At 49.8% G+C, this 20,595-nt stretch overlaps 1 protein-coding gene across 1 annotated transcript; it reads left to right on the top strand.

Moving 5' to 3' along the window:
• The first annotated feature begins 909 nt into the window (after positions 1-909).
• On the top strand, positions 910-20,315 carry PABPC1L (poly(A) binding protein cytoplasmic 1 like). The gene is made up of 14 exons (XM_072735752.1): positions 910-1,095; positions 2,840-2,955; positions 4,453-4,592; positions 4,788-4,882; positions 8,058-8,195; positions 8,484-8,579; positions 13,311-13,577; positions 14,821-14,905; positions 15,527-15,655; positions 16,779-16,882; positions 17,757-17,850; positions 19,067-19,197; positions 19,641-19,715; positions 20,116-20,315. Exons 1-13 carry the CDS (start codon positions 922-924, stop codon positions 19,707-19,709), a joined length of 1,638 nt encoding a protein of 545 aa, XP_072591853.1. The 5' UTR covers positions 910-921; the 3' UTR covers positions 19,710-19,715; positions 20,116-20,315.
• Positions 20,316-20,595: the final 280 nt, after the last annotated feature.

Raw genomic sequence — 20,595 nt, 5'->3', positions numbered from 1 at the left:
AAAGAGGATTTGCTGGGGTGGTTCTCCCTGTTTCCCCAGCAGGTGACTGCGCTGGATTCCAGAGAGGCTTCTTTGCTTCACCCACCACTGCCTCTAACCTCTTCTGCCAAGCCCTGCACCTCTGACCTTTTTGCCAGACTTCACAGATGAGACAAATTGAGCTCTGGGGAAGAGAAAGGACTTTTCCTCTTAGCTGGGAGGGAACAGGCTATTGCAGTGGCAGGGGGATGGGCATAGGCTGCTGTATGCAGACACACTACCATTTACTAAACTCCCATTGTGTGCCAAGCGCAAAGTATAAGGCGCCTTATTACATATTTAATTTTCAACCTGTCCAAGCACCTGGAGGTAGATAGTAAGACATGGAAATAGGGTAGTATAGTCTCATCATCCCCACTTCACGGGTGAAGAAATGAGCTCAGAGAGGTGTTCTTCCCCCAAAGCCCTAATACTTGGGATTGAATCTCAACGCTGCCTCCTGGCACCTCTGAGCTTTGAGTTTTTTTTTTTTCCTCCCTAACTGCTGCAATTCTTTGTCTTCTGAGCCCTCCGTTCCATTTTCATCTCCTCTGTGTGCTTTCAAAACTGCAGAAGACCTTGCCCCACCACTGATCCTTCCCTCTTTATGAGCCTCAGTTTTTACTTTGTGAAGGGGGGATAGGAACCCATGCTCCTGTGGCTGTTGTGAGAAGCTACATGAGACCCCAGTGGGAAGGTGGGTGGAGGGCCATGCACATTCATTCTTTCTGCGTGTCTGCCCCTGAGGCTTCAGGCTCTTCTCTCAAGTCAGACCCAGACAGTGACACTTTCTTTCTCCCTTTTTTTCCCTCCCAGTGAAGCACCTCAGGGTTCAGGGAAAGAAATACCCTTACTTGCTCGTTTCTCTCCTCTTCCCATCCAGCGGAGCGGGCACTGGACACGATGAACTTTGAAGTGATCAAAGGCCAGCCCATCCGCATCATGTGGTCCCAGCGAGACCCAGGACTGCGCAAGTCGGGCGTGGGCAACATCTTCATCAAGAACTTGGAGGACTCCATTGACAACAAGGCCTTGTATGACACCTTCTCCACCTTTGGGAACATTCTCTCTTGTAAGGTGGGTGTGTCCCCTTGCCGGGGAGGGGCTGTGTCAAATAAATACTTGTGTGGCAGAGGGATCCCAAGCAGAGCCTCGCTTCACAGCCCATATGTCTGTTCCCTGCAGCTCCGGGGGTTGGGGGGCAGGTAGTTATTCCAGTTCTCTGGAAGGATCCATCAGAAGTCACCTGTGTATCAGTCAGCTCTTGCTGCATAAGCAACACCAAAGCTTAGAGGCTGTCAACACGAAGACTTTATTTAGCTCCTAGTTCTGCAGTTGGCAGTCCGGGCTATGTTCAGCTGCGCAGTTCTGCTCTCCACTGGGCTCTCTCATGTGCCCCTTGCAAGCTGACTGGTTCTGCTTCTAGAGGGTGGTCGGCTTTCCTCCCTGTGGTCTTTCCTGCTCCAGTGGGCTAGCCAGACTAGTTTCATGGCAGTGACAGTGTCCCAGGAGACCAAGTGGAAGCTCCCCAGGCCTCTTGAGATGTAAGCTCGCAACTGGCACACCTTTGCATCCGCTGCATTCTGTTGGCCAAAGCAAGTTGTGAGACCAGATTCAGGGAGAGAGGACAATGGAAATGACAGGATAAGCTTCAGTAGCAGTACGGGAAGGCTGCTAATTAAGGCCATTAGGGCAGTCAAGCCTTGAGGCTTCCTCTGGGCCACTGAGAATTGGACAGAAGGCTAGATGTGACTGGGGCGAGTCTCCAAGGCCTCATGAGGACCTGTTGTGGTTGTGGCCCACGTCAGATACAGGCACACACAGTGTGCGGCCTACCCCAGGAGCTCTCAGGCTGCTGGTCGGAGACAGTGAGACTTTTGGGAAAAGCTGGAAATTGGGCTCTGGAGGGAAAGCCTAGTGAGCCATGTAGTCAGAGGCTCAGGATAGAGAACAATACCATGTGGCTGCCTGGAAAAGGTTTCTGTAGCATGATGGGAAGAGTGCTAGACCTGTAAAGTCCAGCCAGCTGCTGAGCAAAGAGTCAGCACAACACAGTCGGTCAGATATAGGACTTTACTGCTGACCATCCAGGGTTCGAATCCTGCCTCTTCCACATCCTAGCAGTGTGACCTCGGGCCAGCTGTGTAATCTATCCATACCTCGGCTTCCTCTAAAAGGGGACAGTGGTAGAACTACCTTCTAGGCTTGTTGTGCATGTATGTTAGTCTGGTCATCTTCACAACATTGAAAGGCCACCTGCCCTCCCACCTCCATTTATCATCTAAGTGATAGTTAGAATAATCAGAAACTTTGATGGCTAGTGACCTTGGATGAGTCATTTATTCCCATTTTTCCCCAATCAGGCAGCTGGGGCTCAGAGGTTGAGAATTGCCTGGAGGGGCTCTAATAGCAAATAGGACCAGATAAATATGTGACCCCCTTAGCCAGTGCTTGGCCTGGAGTGGGGCCCTGGTAAACGTGATTTTTTAAAAAATATTTAATTTATGAGAGACAGAGGCAGAGATACAGGCAGACGGAGAGGCAGGCTCCATGCAGGGAGCCTAATGTGGGACTCGATCCCAGGATCCCAGGATCATGCCCCAGGTCAAAGGCAGGTGCTAAACCGCTGAGCCACCCAGGGATCCCCGTGATTAAATCTGGATGGAAGACCTGGGCTAGAGCTGAGTGTGGAGGGACCCTGTGTGGGGCACAGAGTAAGCCCTGAGACAGTAGTCATTCCTTAACCTGGCCATTCTCTTGTACCCAAACCCTCTGTTGGGTGCCCACCCCTTCCACCTTGTCCTTTTCCCCTGTGACCCAGGTGGTATGTGACGATCATGGCTCCCGAGGCTTTGGCTTCGTCCACTTTGAGACCCATGAAGCCGCGCAGCAGGCCATCACCACCATGAACGGGATGCTGCTGAATGATCGAAAAGTGTGAGTGGTGGGGCGTGGGCGCCGCGGCTGCAGGGGACAGGGCTGCCCGTCACCGCTCACGGGCACCGGGCACAGAGACACAGAGCCGCAGCCAGAACTCTGCTGGCCGCGTGACTGCCCTCAGGAGCTCCCTTTCCCTGAGCAAGAATGGGGCTGCTGATATTCCCAAGGGGATTGCTCTGAGCTGTAAGGGGATTTTGAAATTCCAGTGGGAACAGCTGACGGCCAGGTCACCACTGGATTGTGATTTTTGTCTGTTTTCCAACCTTCTTGGCTTTGCCATGAATTTTGTTCTTAAACCTCATTGTGTTTTGTTCTTAAACTCTCATTGTGTTTTCATGGGGTTTGGGGGGCAGGAAGGGAATCAGGCCCGAGCGTAGCCTGCTATCTTCACACGTGTGAGTGCGCCACCCCCCTCTGGCTTCTCTGGTGGGCCAGCCGAGCTGCAGATGCTGGAGAGAATCTGCTCTGGCCATTCTCCTCCCCGCCTTTGGAATCTGCGCCTGGACCGCCAGCCCCAAGCTCAGCACCACGGAGGGAAGGAAGGAGGCTCTGAGCTGGAAGATGGACGCAATGAGAATACGTTGTCCAGAGCATCTCAGGGGAGGCTCCAGTCAACGAAGCTGAGCCTTGGCGGGCCTTCCTCTGTTCTCAGAAGGATGTGATCTTTGTTAGCTACGGATCGCCGGCTTCATCTTTGCCGTTCTGTGTTTTTTAATTTTTAGTGCCAGCTATGACTTGTTTGTGCTAAGTGTGCGATAGACACCATTGAGTCTTTATGTTTTCTTCTTAATCTAGGATATTCTCCTAGATGTGTGTACATGAACTTGGAAATTATGATTTTGAAAACTTAATAATTTTCAGGCCCTGCTTTCTCCCCATAGTAACTCTGGTGTGAATCATGTCTGATTCTCTCACCACTGCTTCCCTGGTACATCTAGGACCTGTTAAATGAATAAGCAAATGCCTGTGATCGGAGTTTCATCTCTTTTTTTTTTTTTTAAAGTTAAAAAAATGGGGCTTAAACTTACTGCCCTGAGGCCAAGGGTCACCCGCTCCACTGACTGAGCCAGCCAGGCACCCTTAATCCGCAGTTTTATAAGAATGAACACTGAGGCTCAGAGAGGTTAAGTAACTTGCCCAGGGTCACACCGCGAGGCAACTGCAGAGTGAGGATTCAGGTCCTCATCTGTATGACTGTCCAGTTCACTCTTGCCCTTCTCTCCTGTGCACTCAGCTGTATATAGGAGTTCCTGTGCATGTGTCACAGGAATGAATGAAATCTTCTTAACCTATGCCAGAACATAGAATCCTGGCTGTTGGAAGTGGTCTGGCCTTGGAAGTGTTCCATCTAAAGAGTCTTGCCCTGCCCAGTCTCCTGATGAGGGATACAGGGGCCTTAGAGGCTGGCCACAATTGACCCAAGTGACCCAGGTTGCTGGGTGGGATGGGGGTGGCTGATGGCTGGCAGCTGCCTACCCTGTCCTGTGTCTGCAGCTTCGTGGGCCACTTCAAGTCTCGACGGGAGCGGGAAGCGGAGCTGGGAGCTCGGGCCATGGAATTCACCAACATTTATGTGAAGAACCTCCATGTGGATGTGGATGAGCAGGGCCTGCAGGACCTCTTCTCCGGGTTTGGTGGGCGTATTCCCCAAGGGAAGTGGGGATCACTTTGTCTTCTCTCCCCAGGTTGGGCTGGGAGGAGGGGCCTTTCTGGGCTTCCTGAGGAGTTGGAGGAAGCACTGAGGAGTCTAAAGCCACACTGGGGGGGAAGGGAAGGGCACATCTTGGGGCCTCCCAAACTCCCCTTTGAGCCAGGTTGGCCCTTCCCAGGAAAGATGCTGAGTGTGAAGGTGATGAGGGATGACAGCGGCCACTCCCGGGGCTTCGGCTTTGTCAACTTTCAGAAGCATGAGGAAGCCCAGAAGGTAAGAGTCTCCCCACGGCTCTGTTTCATGGAGGAGGTACCATGCCAGCACTAGGAAGAAAGGAGATCAGGAACAGAGGGCTCCAGCTGCCATAGAAAAGAAGAATGTCACTCCCCAGCCTGGGCCCACACCATTCAGGGCCCTTCCCACCTATGGCAAAGGCAGAAAGTTTTAGCCTCCTTTGGTTGCTTCCAAGCCCAAGACTGACTGCTTTTCATAGATTCTTGCCACACATGGGAGGTAGAGGGGCATCTAAGATAGCCACTGCCCTCTTCTTGAATTGATGGGGATTGAGGCTGGGGAGGGGAAGTGCTAGGTTGTTCTTTGCTCTCAGGTCTTTGCAGATGCTTTTTCTCAAAACCTTTCCCTTCTCTTGATCTTTAGATTAGCACTGTCCAATAGAAATATAATGGGAGCCACATGTGAGATTTAACATAGTCACATTAAAAAGGGTAAACAAAAACCCTATTTTAATAATATTTCATTCAACTTAACATACTGAAATGATCCCTCTAATGTGTACTCAATATAAAAATTGAGATATTTTACATTCCCCTCTTTCGGTATAGAATGTGGCAGATTTCAATTCTTTGAAATCTGGTGCTCCTAGTACATGTCAACTCAGACTAGCCATATTCCAAGTGCTCAATAGCTACATGTGGCTAGTGATCACCATGTTGGACAGTGTGGCTTTAGACTACTTATTGCTTACCCTGTGGGTTTCTACTTATACTTTCCCTCCTCCGAGAAGCCTCTCCTGTTCTCATGCTTCTGGTGAGGTGCCCCTCTGCCTCTTTCCATCAGTAACACAGATCTCCATGTATAGGACTGAGGGTAGAGACTGGATCTCGTTTCACTGCTAAGTCTCTAGTGTTGCACCTGCCAGTAGGTACCAGATACTTATTGGCTGAACAAGTGAACAGAACAAGGTCTCATGGTGACATAGCTCAAGTAATGTTTTCCCGTTTGGCTTCCCACCCTAAAGCTCTTTCCCCAGCTGCTGCCCCCTTAAGACCATTGGACATGGGGGATTTCAGCTCACTGTGGATTCTGGCTAGAAATCTGACCCAGTGCCTTCTTGATAGCAGCCACTTCTCACAGAGCACTTACCATGAGCCAAGCACTGTGCTAATCGCTGCATACACTCTCCTCTCTGCTCCCCCAGGGTGGACTCAACAGTTATTACCAGGTGCCACAAGGTTATAGCTGGTAAGAGGCAACACTGGGATAGAACCAGCTCTTTCTGACTATGAAGTTTTGCTCTTAAGTGAATGGCCCCTTTGAAAAGGTGACCTGTTATGTATCATTGGACAAATCCCACCCTCTCGCTAGGCTTTGGTTTTCTCAACTGTGAAATGATGAGTTGGAGTAGGTGGGTGGAGCTTCAGAGGTCCATAGACTCCAAGGTCTTACTTACATTACTTTGGTAATGACTTGTTTACTTTCTGGAGTGTAAATTTGTTTTACGGTGTTGTATTAGTTTCAAGTGTACAATATAGTCATTCAACAATTCCAACACACCCTGATGTTTATAACCACATTACTTACAACAGCCAAATTGTGGAATCAGCCCAAAATGTCCATCAAGTGACAAATGGATAAAGAAGATGTGGGGGGGGTGTGTCTGTGTGTGTGTGCATGCATGTGTGTGTGTGTGTGTGTATATATATATATATACTTATACACATTGGAATATTACTCTTAAAAAAATGAATTCTTGTTAAATAGGTTATGGGGATTGAGGAGTGCACTTGATGAGCACCTGCTGTTGTATGGAAGTGTTGAATCACTATATTGTACACCTGAAACTAATATTACACCGTGTTAGCCTATTTCACCTACCCCACCCCCTCCCCTCTGCTAACCATCAGTTCTCTACAACGAAGTCTGTTTCTTGGTTTGCCTCCCTCTCTTTTTTTCCCCCTTCTCTCATTTGTTTTCTTAAACTCCACCTACATTATGGAATTAAATCATGTGATCTTTATCTTTCTCTATTTTGCTTAGCATTATATTTTCTAGCTCCATCCGTGTCCTTGAAATGGCAAGCTTTCATTCTTTTTTGTGGCTGAGTAATCAAAACTGTAGTCATCAAAACAGTATGGTACTAGCACAAAAACAGACACATAGATCAATGGAACAGAATAGAAAACTCAGGCAGTGATCTTTTAAGACTGTTGTAGAAATAGCAGTTCTTGGGGCCTGAGAGTTTATTTACATGGATTTGCATGTTTAGGTAGGGAAGCAGCATTATATGAAAACACTTACCAACTAGTTGACTGCATAAAAAGTCAGTTCCCCCTTAGTTTAAGCCCCATGTTTGGACATAGAGCTTACTTTAAAAAGTCCCCTTTCAAACATTTCTCCTCATCAATGCTAGTGTCTACTCCTGACTATTGAGCTGATACACAAGAGTCTACCTTTTGCTGATTTTTTTTTTTCAGGTAAGTCCATCTAAATTCAGTTCACGTGCATTAAGAGAAGTTGCACGTCTTGTAGAAGATGTAGGGTTTTGTGCATTCACAGCCACTGATAATTTAGAATGTGGCAGTCTTAGGGCAGCTAACTGAAGAAATGAAAAAGGATAAAGGGTTAAGGCATGTTTCTTAAAAACGAAAGCCCTCATAGTTAGCAAAACAGAATCTTTCTGCTGTGAAATCCAACATGAAGTGAAGGCTGTTAATTATGCACTTGTGCCATTTTGCAAGAATTCTGCTTGCTGCTTCATTTAGATAATCAGGGAGTTAAGAACCTAAATGTGAAATATGGGAAACTTTGCTTATTTCAATTTTTTAAAATAGAGCTTCCATCAAATTTATTTTTTTAAGATTTTTATTTATTTATTCATGAGACAGAGAGACAGAGACACAGGCAGAGGGAAAGCAGGCTCCCTGTAAGGAGCCTGATGTGGGACTCGATTCCAGGACCCAGGGATCATGACCTGAGTCAAAGGTGACCGCTCAACCACTGAGCCACGCAGGTGCCCCCAGATTTTTTAAATCTATGGCTTACTCTGAGATTTTGTGGGCTTCATCCTGGTACTAATTCTTCTCAGCGAACAAGGCTGGCCTAGGTTGCAGTTGGTCCCCTTGAGGCCCAGACGCTGGGACTGGGAGGCCAGGGCCACGTCGGTGGGGGGGGCATGGTTACCGAGGACTCTGGCCCCTTCTCTGCCCAGGCTGTGATGGACATGAATGGGAAGGAGGTGAGTGGGCGGCTGCTGTACGTGGGCCGGGCCCAGAAGCGGGTAGAACGGCAGAGTGAGCTGAAGCGCAGGTTTGAGCAGCTGAAGCAGGATCGGCTGACCCGTTACCAGGTGACAGATCCCCGGTGACAGCTGCTGCTGTGTGAGAGTGGAGGGGAGGGGACTGGATGTGAAGCCTCCCTCCAGCAATCCCACTTCTGGGAACTTGGCTTTAGAGGTTGTGGGGGCTGCAGCTTCCAGATGATGGGCATGCTGAGTGATGGGGGCATGAGTGCCATGCAAGACTGGAAACAGCAGGCTTGGTGGCCAGGGCTTCCAGGCCCCTGATGGCCCCTGACACAAGGCAGCCTGGGGCTTGGAATAGGGGGGGACACACCCAGCAATAACCTTTCTTTCTAGGGTGTGAATCTGTATGTTAAGAACCTGGATGACTCCATCGATGACGAAAAGCTGAGAAAAGAGTTTTCTCCCTACGGAGTGATCACCAGTGCTAAGGTAAGGGCTGGGGGCACCTACAGGGCTAGAGAGACTGCCCCTCCTGTCCTTCTGCTGCCTGCACACCCCTCCCTCCCTCGTGGCTTCCAGGGAGTTGGAGCTGAGGCTACTCCTTTTAGAATTTGGAAGGCTATGTCTAACCCCACCCCACCCTCACTGGAGCTTGGTGTCCATCTGCAGCCTTGTCTGCTCTGGAGGGGCAGAGTGTGGAAGTCCAGTCCTAGCCACACAGCTCGACTCATTGGGGGTCGCTGTAACCTTGGTTCATTCAACAAGCATTTATTGAGTGCCTACTGTATGCCAGATTCTAGAAATTCATGTCTCAGAATGCCCACTAACTTTTGGTGTCTTCTGGACCTCAGATTCCCCATTTGGAAAATGAGAGGGTTGGGTTCTTCCCCTTTTACTTAGCACGTACCATGTGCCTAGCCCACTTAGACCTGAAATGTGATGATTGGCAGTTCTACTCAGTAGCTCTGTGACCTTTCACCTATGTCTTCTGAACTGCCTATGTCTCTACCTCTCTCTGTGTCTCTCATTAATAAATAAAATGTTTAAAAAATCCCCTGGAAGCTCTTAAAGATAGACACCTGGGTCAGACAAATCGAATGACGATCTCAGAGTAGGGCCTGGGCATTTTATTTTAAAAGCTCCTCAGGTGATTTTCAGATCACCCTGTGTTCACTCATGCCATGCTTAAGTACCTTCTGCCCTACCAGGCCCTCTGGGAAGCGTAGAACAACCAGTTAGATGTGGTTCTTGCCTTTGAGTAGCTTATAGTCAAGCGGAGAAGTCTGATGCATCACCAACTCCAGTTTATTGTTAGGTGTTTGTGTAGTGTAGTGGGAGTATTGGAGGCAGAGCTGGGGTAGCTCAGGAGAACAGGAAGGAGGGCTTCCTGTAAGAAGTGGCAGTGGCAGAAGCACTGCTAGGAAAGAGGGCCCACAGCTTTTTTATGATGCTTAAGCAAATTTACTGAGGTTTATTTACATGTCCTATAGCTCCATCGCAATTTTTTCAAAGGTCCTTAATTCAAAAATTGTTAGAGCCTTTTCCCTCATGGCTTAGCAGTGAGCAGGTAGGAAGCTGCAGGTAGGAATGAGGAAGTTTTCAAAGACATCAGTGTGAGTGGTAGGGCTGGAGACCAGCACATGTGATGTGATGTGATGTGATAGTTGCTCTTGGGAAGTGGTCTAGAAGTTCTTTTGCCTATTAATCCAATTTTATGTTTTTTATTTTTAAATTTTTTTTAAAGATTTTATTTGGCAGGGAGATCACAAGCAGTGGGAGAGACAGACAGAGAGAAAGGCAGGCGGAGGGAGAAGTAGGCTCCCCACAGGGTAGGGAGCCCAATGACTCGGAGCTTGATCCCAGGACTCTGGGATCATGACCTAAGCTGAAGGCAGACGCTTAACCAACTGAGCCACCCAGGTACCCTTGAATCCAGTTTTTTTTCTTAAACTTATTTATTCACAAGAGACACACAGAGAGAGGCAGAGACATAGGCAGAGTGAGGAGAAGCAGGCTCCATGCAGGGAGCCTGATGTGGGACTTGATTCTGGGACCCTAGGATCACACCCTGAGCTGAAGGCTGATGCTCAACCACTGAGCCACCTAGGTGTCCCTTGAATCCACTTTGGGTTTTTTTGCTTTTTTTTTTTTTAAGATTTATTTATTCATGAGAGGCACATACAGAGAGGCAGAGACACAGGCAGAGGGAGGAGCAGGCTCCATGCAGGGAGCCCGATGTGGGACTCAATCTCGGGACCCCAGGATCATGCCCTGAGCTAAAGGCAGACACATAACCGCTGAGCCACCCAGGCATCCCTGAATCCAGTTTTATTTTTATTTTTTTTTAATTTTTTTATTTATTTATGATAGTCACAGAGAGATAGAGAGAGAGGCAGAGACACAGGCAGAGGGAGAAGCAGGCTCCATGCACCGGGAGCCCGACGTGGGACTCGATCCCAGGTCTCCAGGATCGCGCCCTGGGCCAAAGGCAGGCGCCAAACCGCTGCGCCACCCAGGGATCCCCCTGAATCCAGTTTTAAATGTCCTTCAAGAAGCCTGGTGTTGAGGGAAAAGGCTCTAACAATTTTTGAATTAAGGACCTTTGAAAAAATTGCGATGGAGCTATAGGACATGTAAATAAACCTCAGTAAATTTGCTTAAGCATCATAAAAAAAGCTGTGGGCCCTCTTTCCCAGCAAATCTGTATTTTATGTAGTATTGTGGTTGAAAACTGGGATGTTGAAACTAGTTAGAACTAGGTCCTAGTCCTACATTAACTTGCTATAGAATCTGAGGGAAGTGACTTTGTCTTTTGGATTCTCTTTACCCATCTGTAAAATGGGAGCAACATTCCCTACCGTAGAGGTATCCTGAGCACCAAAGAGCCTGCATGTATAGCACCTGCCCACAATAAGTTGTGAAATAGTGATCTTATTATTTACACATTGTGTCTGGTTTCTGGCAATTCACCAACCTCCTTGAGGACCCCTTGAGTGAAGGGAATTGTAAAAAGCTGGGTCACTCAGAGTTGTGTTACTGTCTTGTTAATTGATCAATTAGGGTATAAAATGCAGATTTTATGTAAGCTTACATATTTATATGATTTTGCTTGTATATAAAATACAGTGATTATGAAAACAAGTTAAGGCATAGAAAATGCTAATAATGCTATCACATTCATAGTAAGCTGCATAAATGTATTTTATCATTATTTACTACCTACCAGAAGTTCTCATTAACTTGTTCAGACAATACTTTTGTGCCAAGAAAATTGGGCTGATGAAAGCCTATAGATTTCTTCCGAGAATATTTTTCAACTCATAAAAGAAAATTCAGAGGATTACAGAAAAACAACTATGTGGAAACATAATTATCAAAATACTTAGGTGACAGCAGTAGGTGCTTCATTATTGTATCCAGCTATACGATCTAGGGACGTAGCAATTAGCATAAATGATATTTTGAGGGCAGCAGTAATTAACGTGATAGGAAAATATTTTCTTCTGACAAAATCGCAAGCACAGGCAAGACTCCCCTATTTTTGTCGTCTGTTTTCACATCAGCAGTCCCTTCTATTGTGACTACAAAGAGGCCATTGTTTTTTCCCACCTGAATTCACAGACCCCCTGACTTCTATCCACTGGCCTCCTTGAGGGGATCTGTGAACTCTTAGGCCCCCTTGTGAATGGGTAGCAAAGTGCAGTTTGAAAATCAGTGGTGTAGAACATGAGGTTTTTTTTTTTTTAAAGATTTTATTTGACAGAATGAGAGAACATGGGTAGGTGGAACAGCAGGCAGAATGAGGAGAAGCAGGCTCCCCACTGAGCAGGGAGCCCAATGCAGGACTTGATCCCAGGACTCTGGGATCATGACCTAAGCTGAAGGAAGATGCTTAACCCACTGAGCCACCCAGACACCCCAGAACATAAGCTCTTACTAGAGCAGATTTAAAAAGTATGTCAGTTCAAATCCAAATGTGTGAGCCAGGCCAGTGTCTTGACCCCAAAAAAGATTACGAACCATAAATGCAATGTGGATTGAATCCTGGAAGAGAAAAATAATATTAGAAAAACTAGTGAAAGCTGAATGAGACCTGCAGTTCAGTTAATGGTTTTGTGGCTAATAATTAATAGTATTGTCCCAATGGAAACATCGTAGTTTTGACACATACACCTTGTTCACATTGGGATGAGCTGGCTGACAGTCACTCCATATTATTTTTTGCAACTTTTCTATACATCTAAAGTTATTCCAAAATAAAAAAGGTTATTTAAATTACAAAGCTAAGAACCTCTTGCCCAGACTCCTAAAGAGCTTGGCTCAGTGCCTTGTAGAGGCAGTGGATGTTTTCCAGAACACTGCATTGGGTTTGAATCCTGGCTGATGTGTGTCCACAGGCTGGGTGACTCTGGACAAGTCACTTTATTTTTTTTAGTTGTAATAAGGATTTTTATTTCTACCACAGAGAAAATTGATAGACTAAATTGATAGGCACCAAAAATATAAATTAAATCCTTTTTATATTCCACACAAATCTACCTTTTAATTGGAATCTCTAGGAAACAAATCCTTAGGAACATTTTTTTTTCTCTAATTCTCAAATGAGCCAAAGAATCGTATGGGTGGTTTAAAAAAGAGAGTAGTCAAAATGCAAATTTTCATTACAGCGACCTCAAATGAAGTGTTTAAGATTATGGTTCTGGCTAAAGAACCCTGCCGTGTTCTTAGATCTTTAACCATCCTGAAACTGTCCCCTTACTTCATCATAGCCTGTGTGATGAAGGCCGATTCTATTTAAAGCAGCTTTCCATCACAGCTTAGGAAAATCATTTAAGAAAGAAAATGTACAGATAAAAATCCTGAAATGCAGCTGTTCCCACGGACTCTGGGGAATGTCTTGTTGAACAGGGAGCAGCCCCCGCTTAGCTAGTAGCCTGGTCTCAGCCAAGTCACTCTTGGCTGAGCCCCACTTCTGATGCCTGTGAAGTGGGAATGGAGCGTGCCCCCTGCCCCAGTTCAGATGGTGGTACCTATGAAGTGAGAAGGCATATCTGGCATGCAGTGGGCCTCAGTCAATGTTGGGTGTGGGTGGTTTCTCCTGGACCTGCTCAGTGCCAGGCTGGGCCCCCAGAAGGGGGGCAGGAGGGAGAGATGGGGAGCACAGCACCCAGGAGTCTTCCTTCCCTACCCCCAGCAGCCCTTGTCTTGTCTTGCTTTTAGGTGATGACAGAGGGTGGCCACAGCAAGGGGTTTGGCTTTGTGTGTTTTTCCTCTCCAGAAGAGGCGACAAAGGCCGTGACAGAGATGAATGGGCGCATTTTGGGCACCAAGCCTCTGTACGTGGCACTGGCCCAGCGCAAAGAGGAGCGGAAGGCCATCTTGACCAACCAGTACATGCAGCGCCTCTCTACTGTGCGGGCCCTGGGCGGCCCCCTCTTGGGCTCCTTCCACCAGCCCACCAGCTACTTTTTGCCCTCTGTGCCCCAGGTGATGACCTGCCTGCACCCTCCCACACTCCTTCCCTGATAGCCAGGCAGAGCGGGAGGACAGCTTCACGGGGAGATGTGGGTTCTCGGCGTGTTTCTGCTGGAAACTTGACAGGCCGCCTTTAAAAATTTTTTTTTTGTTTTTATTTTTTAAGATTTTACTTATTCATGAGAGACTCAGAGAAAGAGGCAGAGACACAGGCAGAGGGAGAAGCAGGCTCCCCGAGGGGAGCCTGATGTAGGACTTGATCCCAGGACCCTGGGATCACAACCTGAGCCGAAGGTAGATGCTCAACCACTGAGCCACCCAGGCACCTCAACAGGCAGGCTATTTTAACCCCAGCTGTAAAAGGAGGGGTAAGAGTGTAAGAGTGTGGCTGTCAAACAGCCCTTCCTCACTAGGGAGAGATTTGTGTTATGCTAAAAAAAAAAAAAAAAAAAACAACTCTCTCTGGTCAAATGAATTTGAAGAAATGATGCATTAAATGAAAGGAGCCTAGCTTTTTTTTTTTTTTTTTTTTTTTTTGAGATTTTATTTATTTAGTCATGAGAGACAGACAGAGAGAGAGAGGCAGAGACACAGGCAGAGGGAGAAGCAGGCTCCATGCAGGAAGCCTGACGTGGAACTCGATCCTGGGTCTCTAGGATCAGGCCCTGGGCTGAAGGCGGCGTTAAACCGCTGAGCCCCCCGGGCTGCCCGAGCCTGGCTTTCGATGCTGTCGTGCACCTCCTGCACACCCCGTTCCGGCCTAGCATGCCGGGATGCATGACGACTTCCCCAAACCAGCGGAGAGCGAGCGGCATTTCCGCAGCTTGCAGGGCCCTGGCTTGTGGGCTGCCCGCCAGCCTCTGCCGGGGGTCATGTTCTGAGGAGCACAGCTTGGGAAGGGAGCTCCCAGGACTTGGAGGAAGTAGAAAGGTGTCGGCCCTGGGCCGCTGCTGGGATGGATGCACCTGCTCCCTTTAGCAGGAGCTTTGGCTGGCACAGGTCCGAGCAGGCGTGTGCCCATTTGATGCCACTCTCGGGCTGCCGGCTCCAGTGAGGGGCAAGGATTGAACCTGAGACCCTGGAGGGTTCAGGGCTGACGACAGACAGCCTGAGCTGGGCAGCGGGGGCTTCATCCCAGCTCGTGGGGCCTCACACTGGTCCCTAGAGGGGGCAGTGGAATTCCGGCCGGGGAGTCCGGGAGGGGGTGGCTTTCTCACCTGCTGCGGACCCCAGCAGCTGGCCTTCTCCCCCACAGCCTCCGGCCCAGGCTGCGTACTATGCCTCCGGCCTCCCCATGCAGCCCACCCCCAGGTGGACGGCCCCGCCTCCGAGACCCTCCTGTGAGTGCCCCCCCCCCCCAATCCTCAGCCTGGCAGGTGGCAGGTGGGCGGGCCCCTGGGGCAGTGTGCAGCCTGGGGCTGCGAACACAGGCTTTGGGGGTGAGCCTGGCTCTGCTGCTTCCCAGGTCTTAACTCGGGAGGGGGGGGGTCACTTCACCTCCAGTTTCCTCTTCTGAATGAGGCGTATAGAAAGCACCAAGCAGTGCCAAACTGGCAAAAGGCTCGCGCGGGTCGCCGTTCTCCAGGTTGGCTCCCAAGGCTTGTCTGCTCTGTGACCGTCAGGAGGCTCCCCTGTGGCCCGCTTGCTGATGGACGCCCCCTCCAGGAGCGGAGCTCGCCCTGACTTGAAGTGTCCCGGGGGCCTAGGGGTGTGATCTTGGCACCTGTGCCTCCTGGGGCTCTGGGTGGAAACAAGTTGGCTTTGTAACTGTAGATTTCCACACGTTCCCCTTCCCTGGAGTCTGGGTTGCCTGACTAGGTGAACGCACTCATCTTTTTGCTGAGAATGCTCGAGTTCCCCCTCGCCATTCCCTGTCTCCCCCTGGAACCTTCAGGGTGCAGTGTGCCACTCGGATCGCCCTGCCCCGCCAACCTTTCTCTCCATGTTCTCTGTGCCACAAGCCACCTACACTCCAGCTGCCTCAGTGGTCCGGCCACCAGCCATGTCGCGGCGCCCCCCGGCCCAGGTCAGCAGTGTCAGGCAGGCCTCTACCCAGGTGCCACCCCCGGTGCCCCACACCCAAAGAGTGGGTGAGTGTGGGTGGGGCCAAGAGGAATGGGTGTGTGAGGAGGGTGGGGCAGGGGCTTGGTGCTGGGTTGGCACAGGTGGGGGCTGGGGGAGGGTCAGGACTGGCCTCCACCGTGACCCTGTCCTTTGCCCTCTTGGAAAGCAGAGCTGACTTTGGAGGCTGCATGGCATAGCAGTTAGTGTGCGGACCCTAGAGTCCCACCGACCCAGTTCCTGTGGCCAGCTCGCTCTGTGGCCTTGCTAACTACTGGATCTGATCACCTCTTCTTTTTTTAAAATTTTTTTTTCAAATTTATTTTTATTTTTATTTATTGGGGTTCAATTTGCCAACATATAGCATAACACTCAGTGCCCATCACCCAGTCACCCCAACCCCCCACCCACTTTCCCTTCCACTACCCCTTGTTCATTTCCCAGAGTTAGGAGTCTCTCCTGTTTTGTCACCCTCACTGATAATTTTCGTTCATTTTCTCTCCTTTCCCTTTATTCCCTTTCACTAATTTTTATATTCCCCAAATGAATGAGACCATATAATGTTTGTCCTTCTCCGATTGACTTATTTCACTCAGCACAATACCCTCCAGGTGCCTCCACGTTGAAGCAAATGGTGGGTATTCGTCGTTTCTAATGGCTGAGGAATATCCCATTGTATACATAGACCACATCTTCTTTATCCATTCATCTTTCGATGGACACCAAGGCTATTGGCCAAGCCACAGTTTGGCTATTGTGGACATTGCTGCTAGAAACATCGGGGTGCAGGTGTCCTGGCGTTTCATTGCATCTGTATCTTTGGGGTAAATCCCCAGCAGTGCAATTGCTGGGTCGTAGGGTGATCACCTCTTCTTTAGGGATGCAAAGAGTGCTCCCATCTTGTCATGCAGATGTATGAGATCTCACATGCCAGGGCTTAGCCTCAGCTTAGAACCTTAGCAAGTACTGTAGCAGCCGTGAACAAGGTGGTAGATTTGGGCCGTAAGGCACACACCTCTTCATTCGGCAGATGTTTGTACATCTGTGTGCCAGTCTCACAGCTGGCGCTGGGATTCCATGTGAACGCTCATCTTTAGGCTTTGTGGCTTTAGATCGCTGTCAGGCCCCAACTCCCCTGCTTATCTCTTACAGCCAACATTGGTACCCAGACCACCGGAGCCAGCGGGGTGGGATATTCTACACCAGGTGGGCCTCTCCTGACACACAGATATCCCTCAGCGACACACAACCATGGGGTAAGGCCGGCCTGACTGCCCTCTAGTCTGGGCTCTGGGGGGCTTGGCTCAGAATTGTGGCTACGGCATTGGCCCTTTCTGGGACCTTGTTTTTTCTTTTCTTGATCTGTGAAGTTTCACTTACTGACGTGTACAATCAAGAAACAATCACCCTTACTAACAGAAGGAGGCTAAGGGCCAAGATCACATTTGGTTTATTAATTATTGATTTGCTCTGCCTGGGTTATTATCAAAATTAATCTGGATTTTTTTTTTCTTTTTCTTTTTTTTAGTATTCGGCAGTGAGCAGCAAGGAAAAATATTCTAGAAATATGCTAAATATTTAAGGGATATGATTAATCTATAAAATTGAAAATATCTACTGTAATTAAGTTAAAAAGCTATGTATTTATCACCCCTCCCCCTGTCCAAGTCTCAAACTTGGCATCATTATATCCTGTCTAGAATTTCAGTGTGTATACTTCAAACTCTTCTTTGCAGAAAGGAACAGGAGAAGTCTTTAAGCAGCCAAATGCTTTTAAAGTTACCATAATGTGGAAAGGTCAGAGGTATGCTGGGGATGTGGCCATAAAGCTACATGATAAAAAGTGCAGTACTTGGCACAAAGTGAAGAGTAACGTGTGACTTTCATTTGGCAACGTTCAGGCAGGGGCCTTTTTATAGGTTCCTGGCACCACAGAAGGCATCTGAATTAGAGCGTGTCTGGCCCACTGTACCCCCGCTAGGGATGTGATCCCACCCGATTGTCCATACTTTGCCCCCTGCCCCCCTCTTCCAGAGCCTTCTGGGGGTCCTATGCTCACCTGACAGGGTAAGTGTTTTGGGGCCCTGCCTGTCTGGTGGCTAAGGGATGTGTCCCCGGCCCCATGTGCAGGTCCAGGAGCCTGCCGTGCGCATCCTGGGACAGGAGCCCCTGACCGCGTCCATGCTGGCTGCTGCACCGCTGCACGAGCAAAAGCAGATGATTGGTGAGTGGCTGGTCCCCCTACTTTGGAGCCAGAAGTGGGGTGCTGAGAGTTGGCCAGCCCGGTGGGTAAAAGTCTGGGTGGAGATCAGCCCGGCGGACAAGGTCCAGCTTTGCCGCTGACCAACCTGGTGGGTGACCTTGCTCGGGTCGCCTCTGCTCTCTCGGCCTCCCTCCCTCTCTTGTGTTAAAACACTGGTCAGGACAGCAGAGCTGTTCAGAGCCCCTGACAGGCTTGAGAGATCTCAGCTGTGGGGAGATCTGGGGCTGGGAGCAAGGGGATGTGGTCTTGGGTTCTGCCGCTGGGTGTTGCAGATCCTCACCTCTCCTGAACAGGAAGAGGCTGTCACCCCATGGGGTCCACCTCCCAGTGCCCACTGCAGGGAGGAGGCAAGAAATAAATGTGCCGTGGGCAAATACATACTCCCCGCTGGGCTGTGAGTTTCCTGTCATTCACCCTGAGCCCAGTGTCTATGGCAGGCCCTGCCAAAGGATGCCACTAACTGTCCAGTGAATGAACAGGTTTGCTCCTGGTTGGCAGGTTCCTTCCTTCGTGGCCGCCAAGATTTCCAGAACCTCTCTGAAGGCCCCTTATTGCCACCACCCTGTTTCCTCAGCTCATTTGGGGTCTTGCCACTTCCCAGGAAATTCTGCATGGGCTTAATGGAGGCAGAAGGCTCTGTTAGCAGTTCCCTGTAAACCTCTTCACTTTCTTTGGGAAAACCCCTCCCACTCAAGCCACCCCAGCCCCCCAGCCTGCTAGACCCTCCTTACATTGCCGAAGTGGGCTGACCACCCATGCTAGACCCTGTCACTAGAAGTGCCTGATGGGGGTAGGTGAATTTGTCTTACATATGTGGCTCCCCTGCCTCCGGCCCCAAAAAAGTCTAGTTCAGCATTAGCCTGTCTTGGTTAGAATCTCAGAGTGTATGGTGGAACTATTTCTTGCAAAATGAACAAGAGTTGTCTTTGAACACCGAGTTTGTGTCAGACTCTGTATACGTTACTTCATGTAGAACATCAAATTTGATTCTTCAGATTAGCTCCGAAGCAGGGTTTGCTCTGCGTACTTAACAGGAAAGAGGTTCTCAGTGAGGCCAAGGGACACAGCCTAGAAGGAGCAGTTCTGGGACGACCCCCAGATGCCTCAGCCCTCCTTTCCACAGTAACCCCCACCCCCACCCCGGGCTGCTGGGATATCGGCCAGGTGTTCCGTACAGGTGAGCGTCTGTACCCCCTGATCTACAACACCCACACCCAGCTGGCCGGCAAGATCACAGGCATGCTGCTAGAGATCGACAACTCGGAGCTTCTGCTCATGCTGGAGTCCCCAGAGTCCCTCAATGCCAAGGTGGGCTGGGGCCTGGGTGGCAGGGCGCCCTGCGAGGCCAGGAGGGCTCGTCACCAGGACCTCTCCTAGATGAGCCAGTGCACTGTGGCTTGGACGTTTACCTTTTGGCGAATGCTAGCTAGTACTTGCTGGGTCTTTGAGTGGGAGAAGGCCTTGGCTGTTTCAGCCCTTCCAGATTCCCTCTCTGCAGCTCCATGCACGAGAGTTGGGTTCAAGGAGCTGAGTTCTGAGTATCGGGTTGAGATGCTCCCAGCTGTCCAGCAGCGTACATCGGTCTTGAGAAGGTGGCCGTGGGGTTTCTGTCAGGGGCGCTAGCAAGCAGCAACGCTATGGAGGGAGGGGACTTCTAGCACCTAGCAGGCTTAGGCAGCGGGAGGCTAGGGCTCTGCTGGGACCCTGCTGGGCAGCTGCCCTAACCCGCCTCCAACACTCGCGTCCCACAGGTGGAGGAGGCTTTGGCAGTGCTGCAGGCACACCAGGCCACAGAGCTGGCGAAAGCGAATGTGCTCTGAAACCAGGTGGGTGGCTGGGGTCGGCCAGACGGAGACAGAAGCAGTGGAGCCCAAGAGGAGCTGGAAAGAACCAGTTAGGGGCTGATAGTCAGAAACCCGTTGAGAACCACAGAATCGTGTGTCGCTGGCTTTCTCTGAGGCACCAAGGAGTCTGGGGGAAGCTGTAAGGATCAAGGGCAGGACAGACTGTGTGATTAGAATGAATGTTGACCACCGTGCCAAGCGCAGGTGTTCTCTTGCCGGCGGCCCTGCCTGGCCCCCCTGGGAATAGGCTGGGCTGTCCCTGGGCACTGCCTGGCTTTACTCCCCTTGCCGGAAGGCCTGGCTTAGCCCACTCTACCTTCTTAGCTGAAGGCCGGTATCTGCTAGATGCTAGAAACATTTACGCCTATCCTTTCGTCTCCAGAAAATGGAATCCACCCTTCCTTGGCTGACAAGAGAATGGCGTTTCCTGCCAAGCTTGGCTCTCCATCCCTGTGAACCATAACTTATTTTCCAATTGGGCTCTATCTGGACTTGAGCTCTGTATGTGGAAGGAAGGCTGGTCACCCCGCCAGCCTATCACCTTTTCCTTTGTGTATTAAAAGTGCTGCAAACTGTCTTGTCTCCCAGGAGGCCTTCTTGTGTCTGAGGGAGGTGGGGCAGAGCAAAGGGTGGGCTTGACTTGGTGGAGGGTTTGGCTGGAAGGAAGAGCAACCCAAAGAGTAAAGGCTATAGAAGGTGTGTACACCAGAGTGGAATGGCCAGGATGGGAGCAGGGCCGCTTATAACTGCCCCACAGGAGCAGACCCCACCCACCCAGCAGTGGTGCAGAGCGTCACTCACTGGCGGTCATCACCCAGCACCCAGAGAAGGAATTAAAGCCTATAGGTGCCCACATCTGAGG

The sequence above is a fragment of the Vulpes vulpes genome, chromosome 14 (genome assembly GCF_048418805.1).
Source record: "Vulpes vulpes isolate BD-2025 chromosome 14, VulVul3, whole genome shotgun sequence".
NCBI lineage: Eukaryota > Metazoa > Chordata > Mammalia > Carnivora > Canidae > Vulpes > Vulpes vulpes.
The sequence above is the reverse complement of the archived record's forward strand: the minus strand, read 5'-3'. Positions and strand labels throughout refer to the sequence as shown.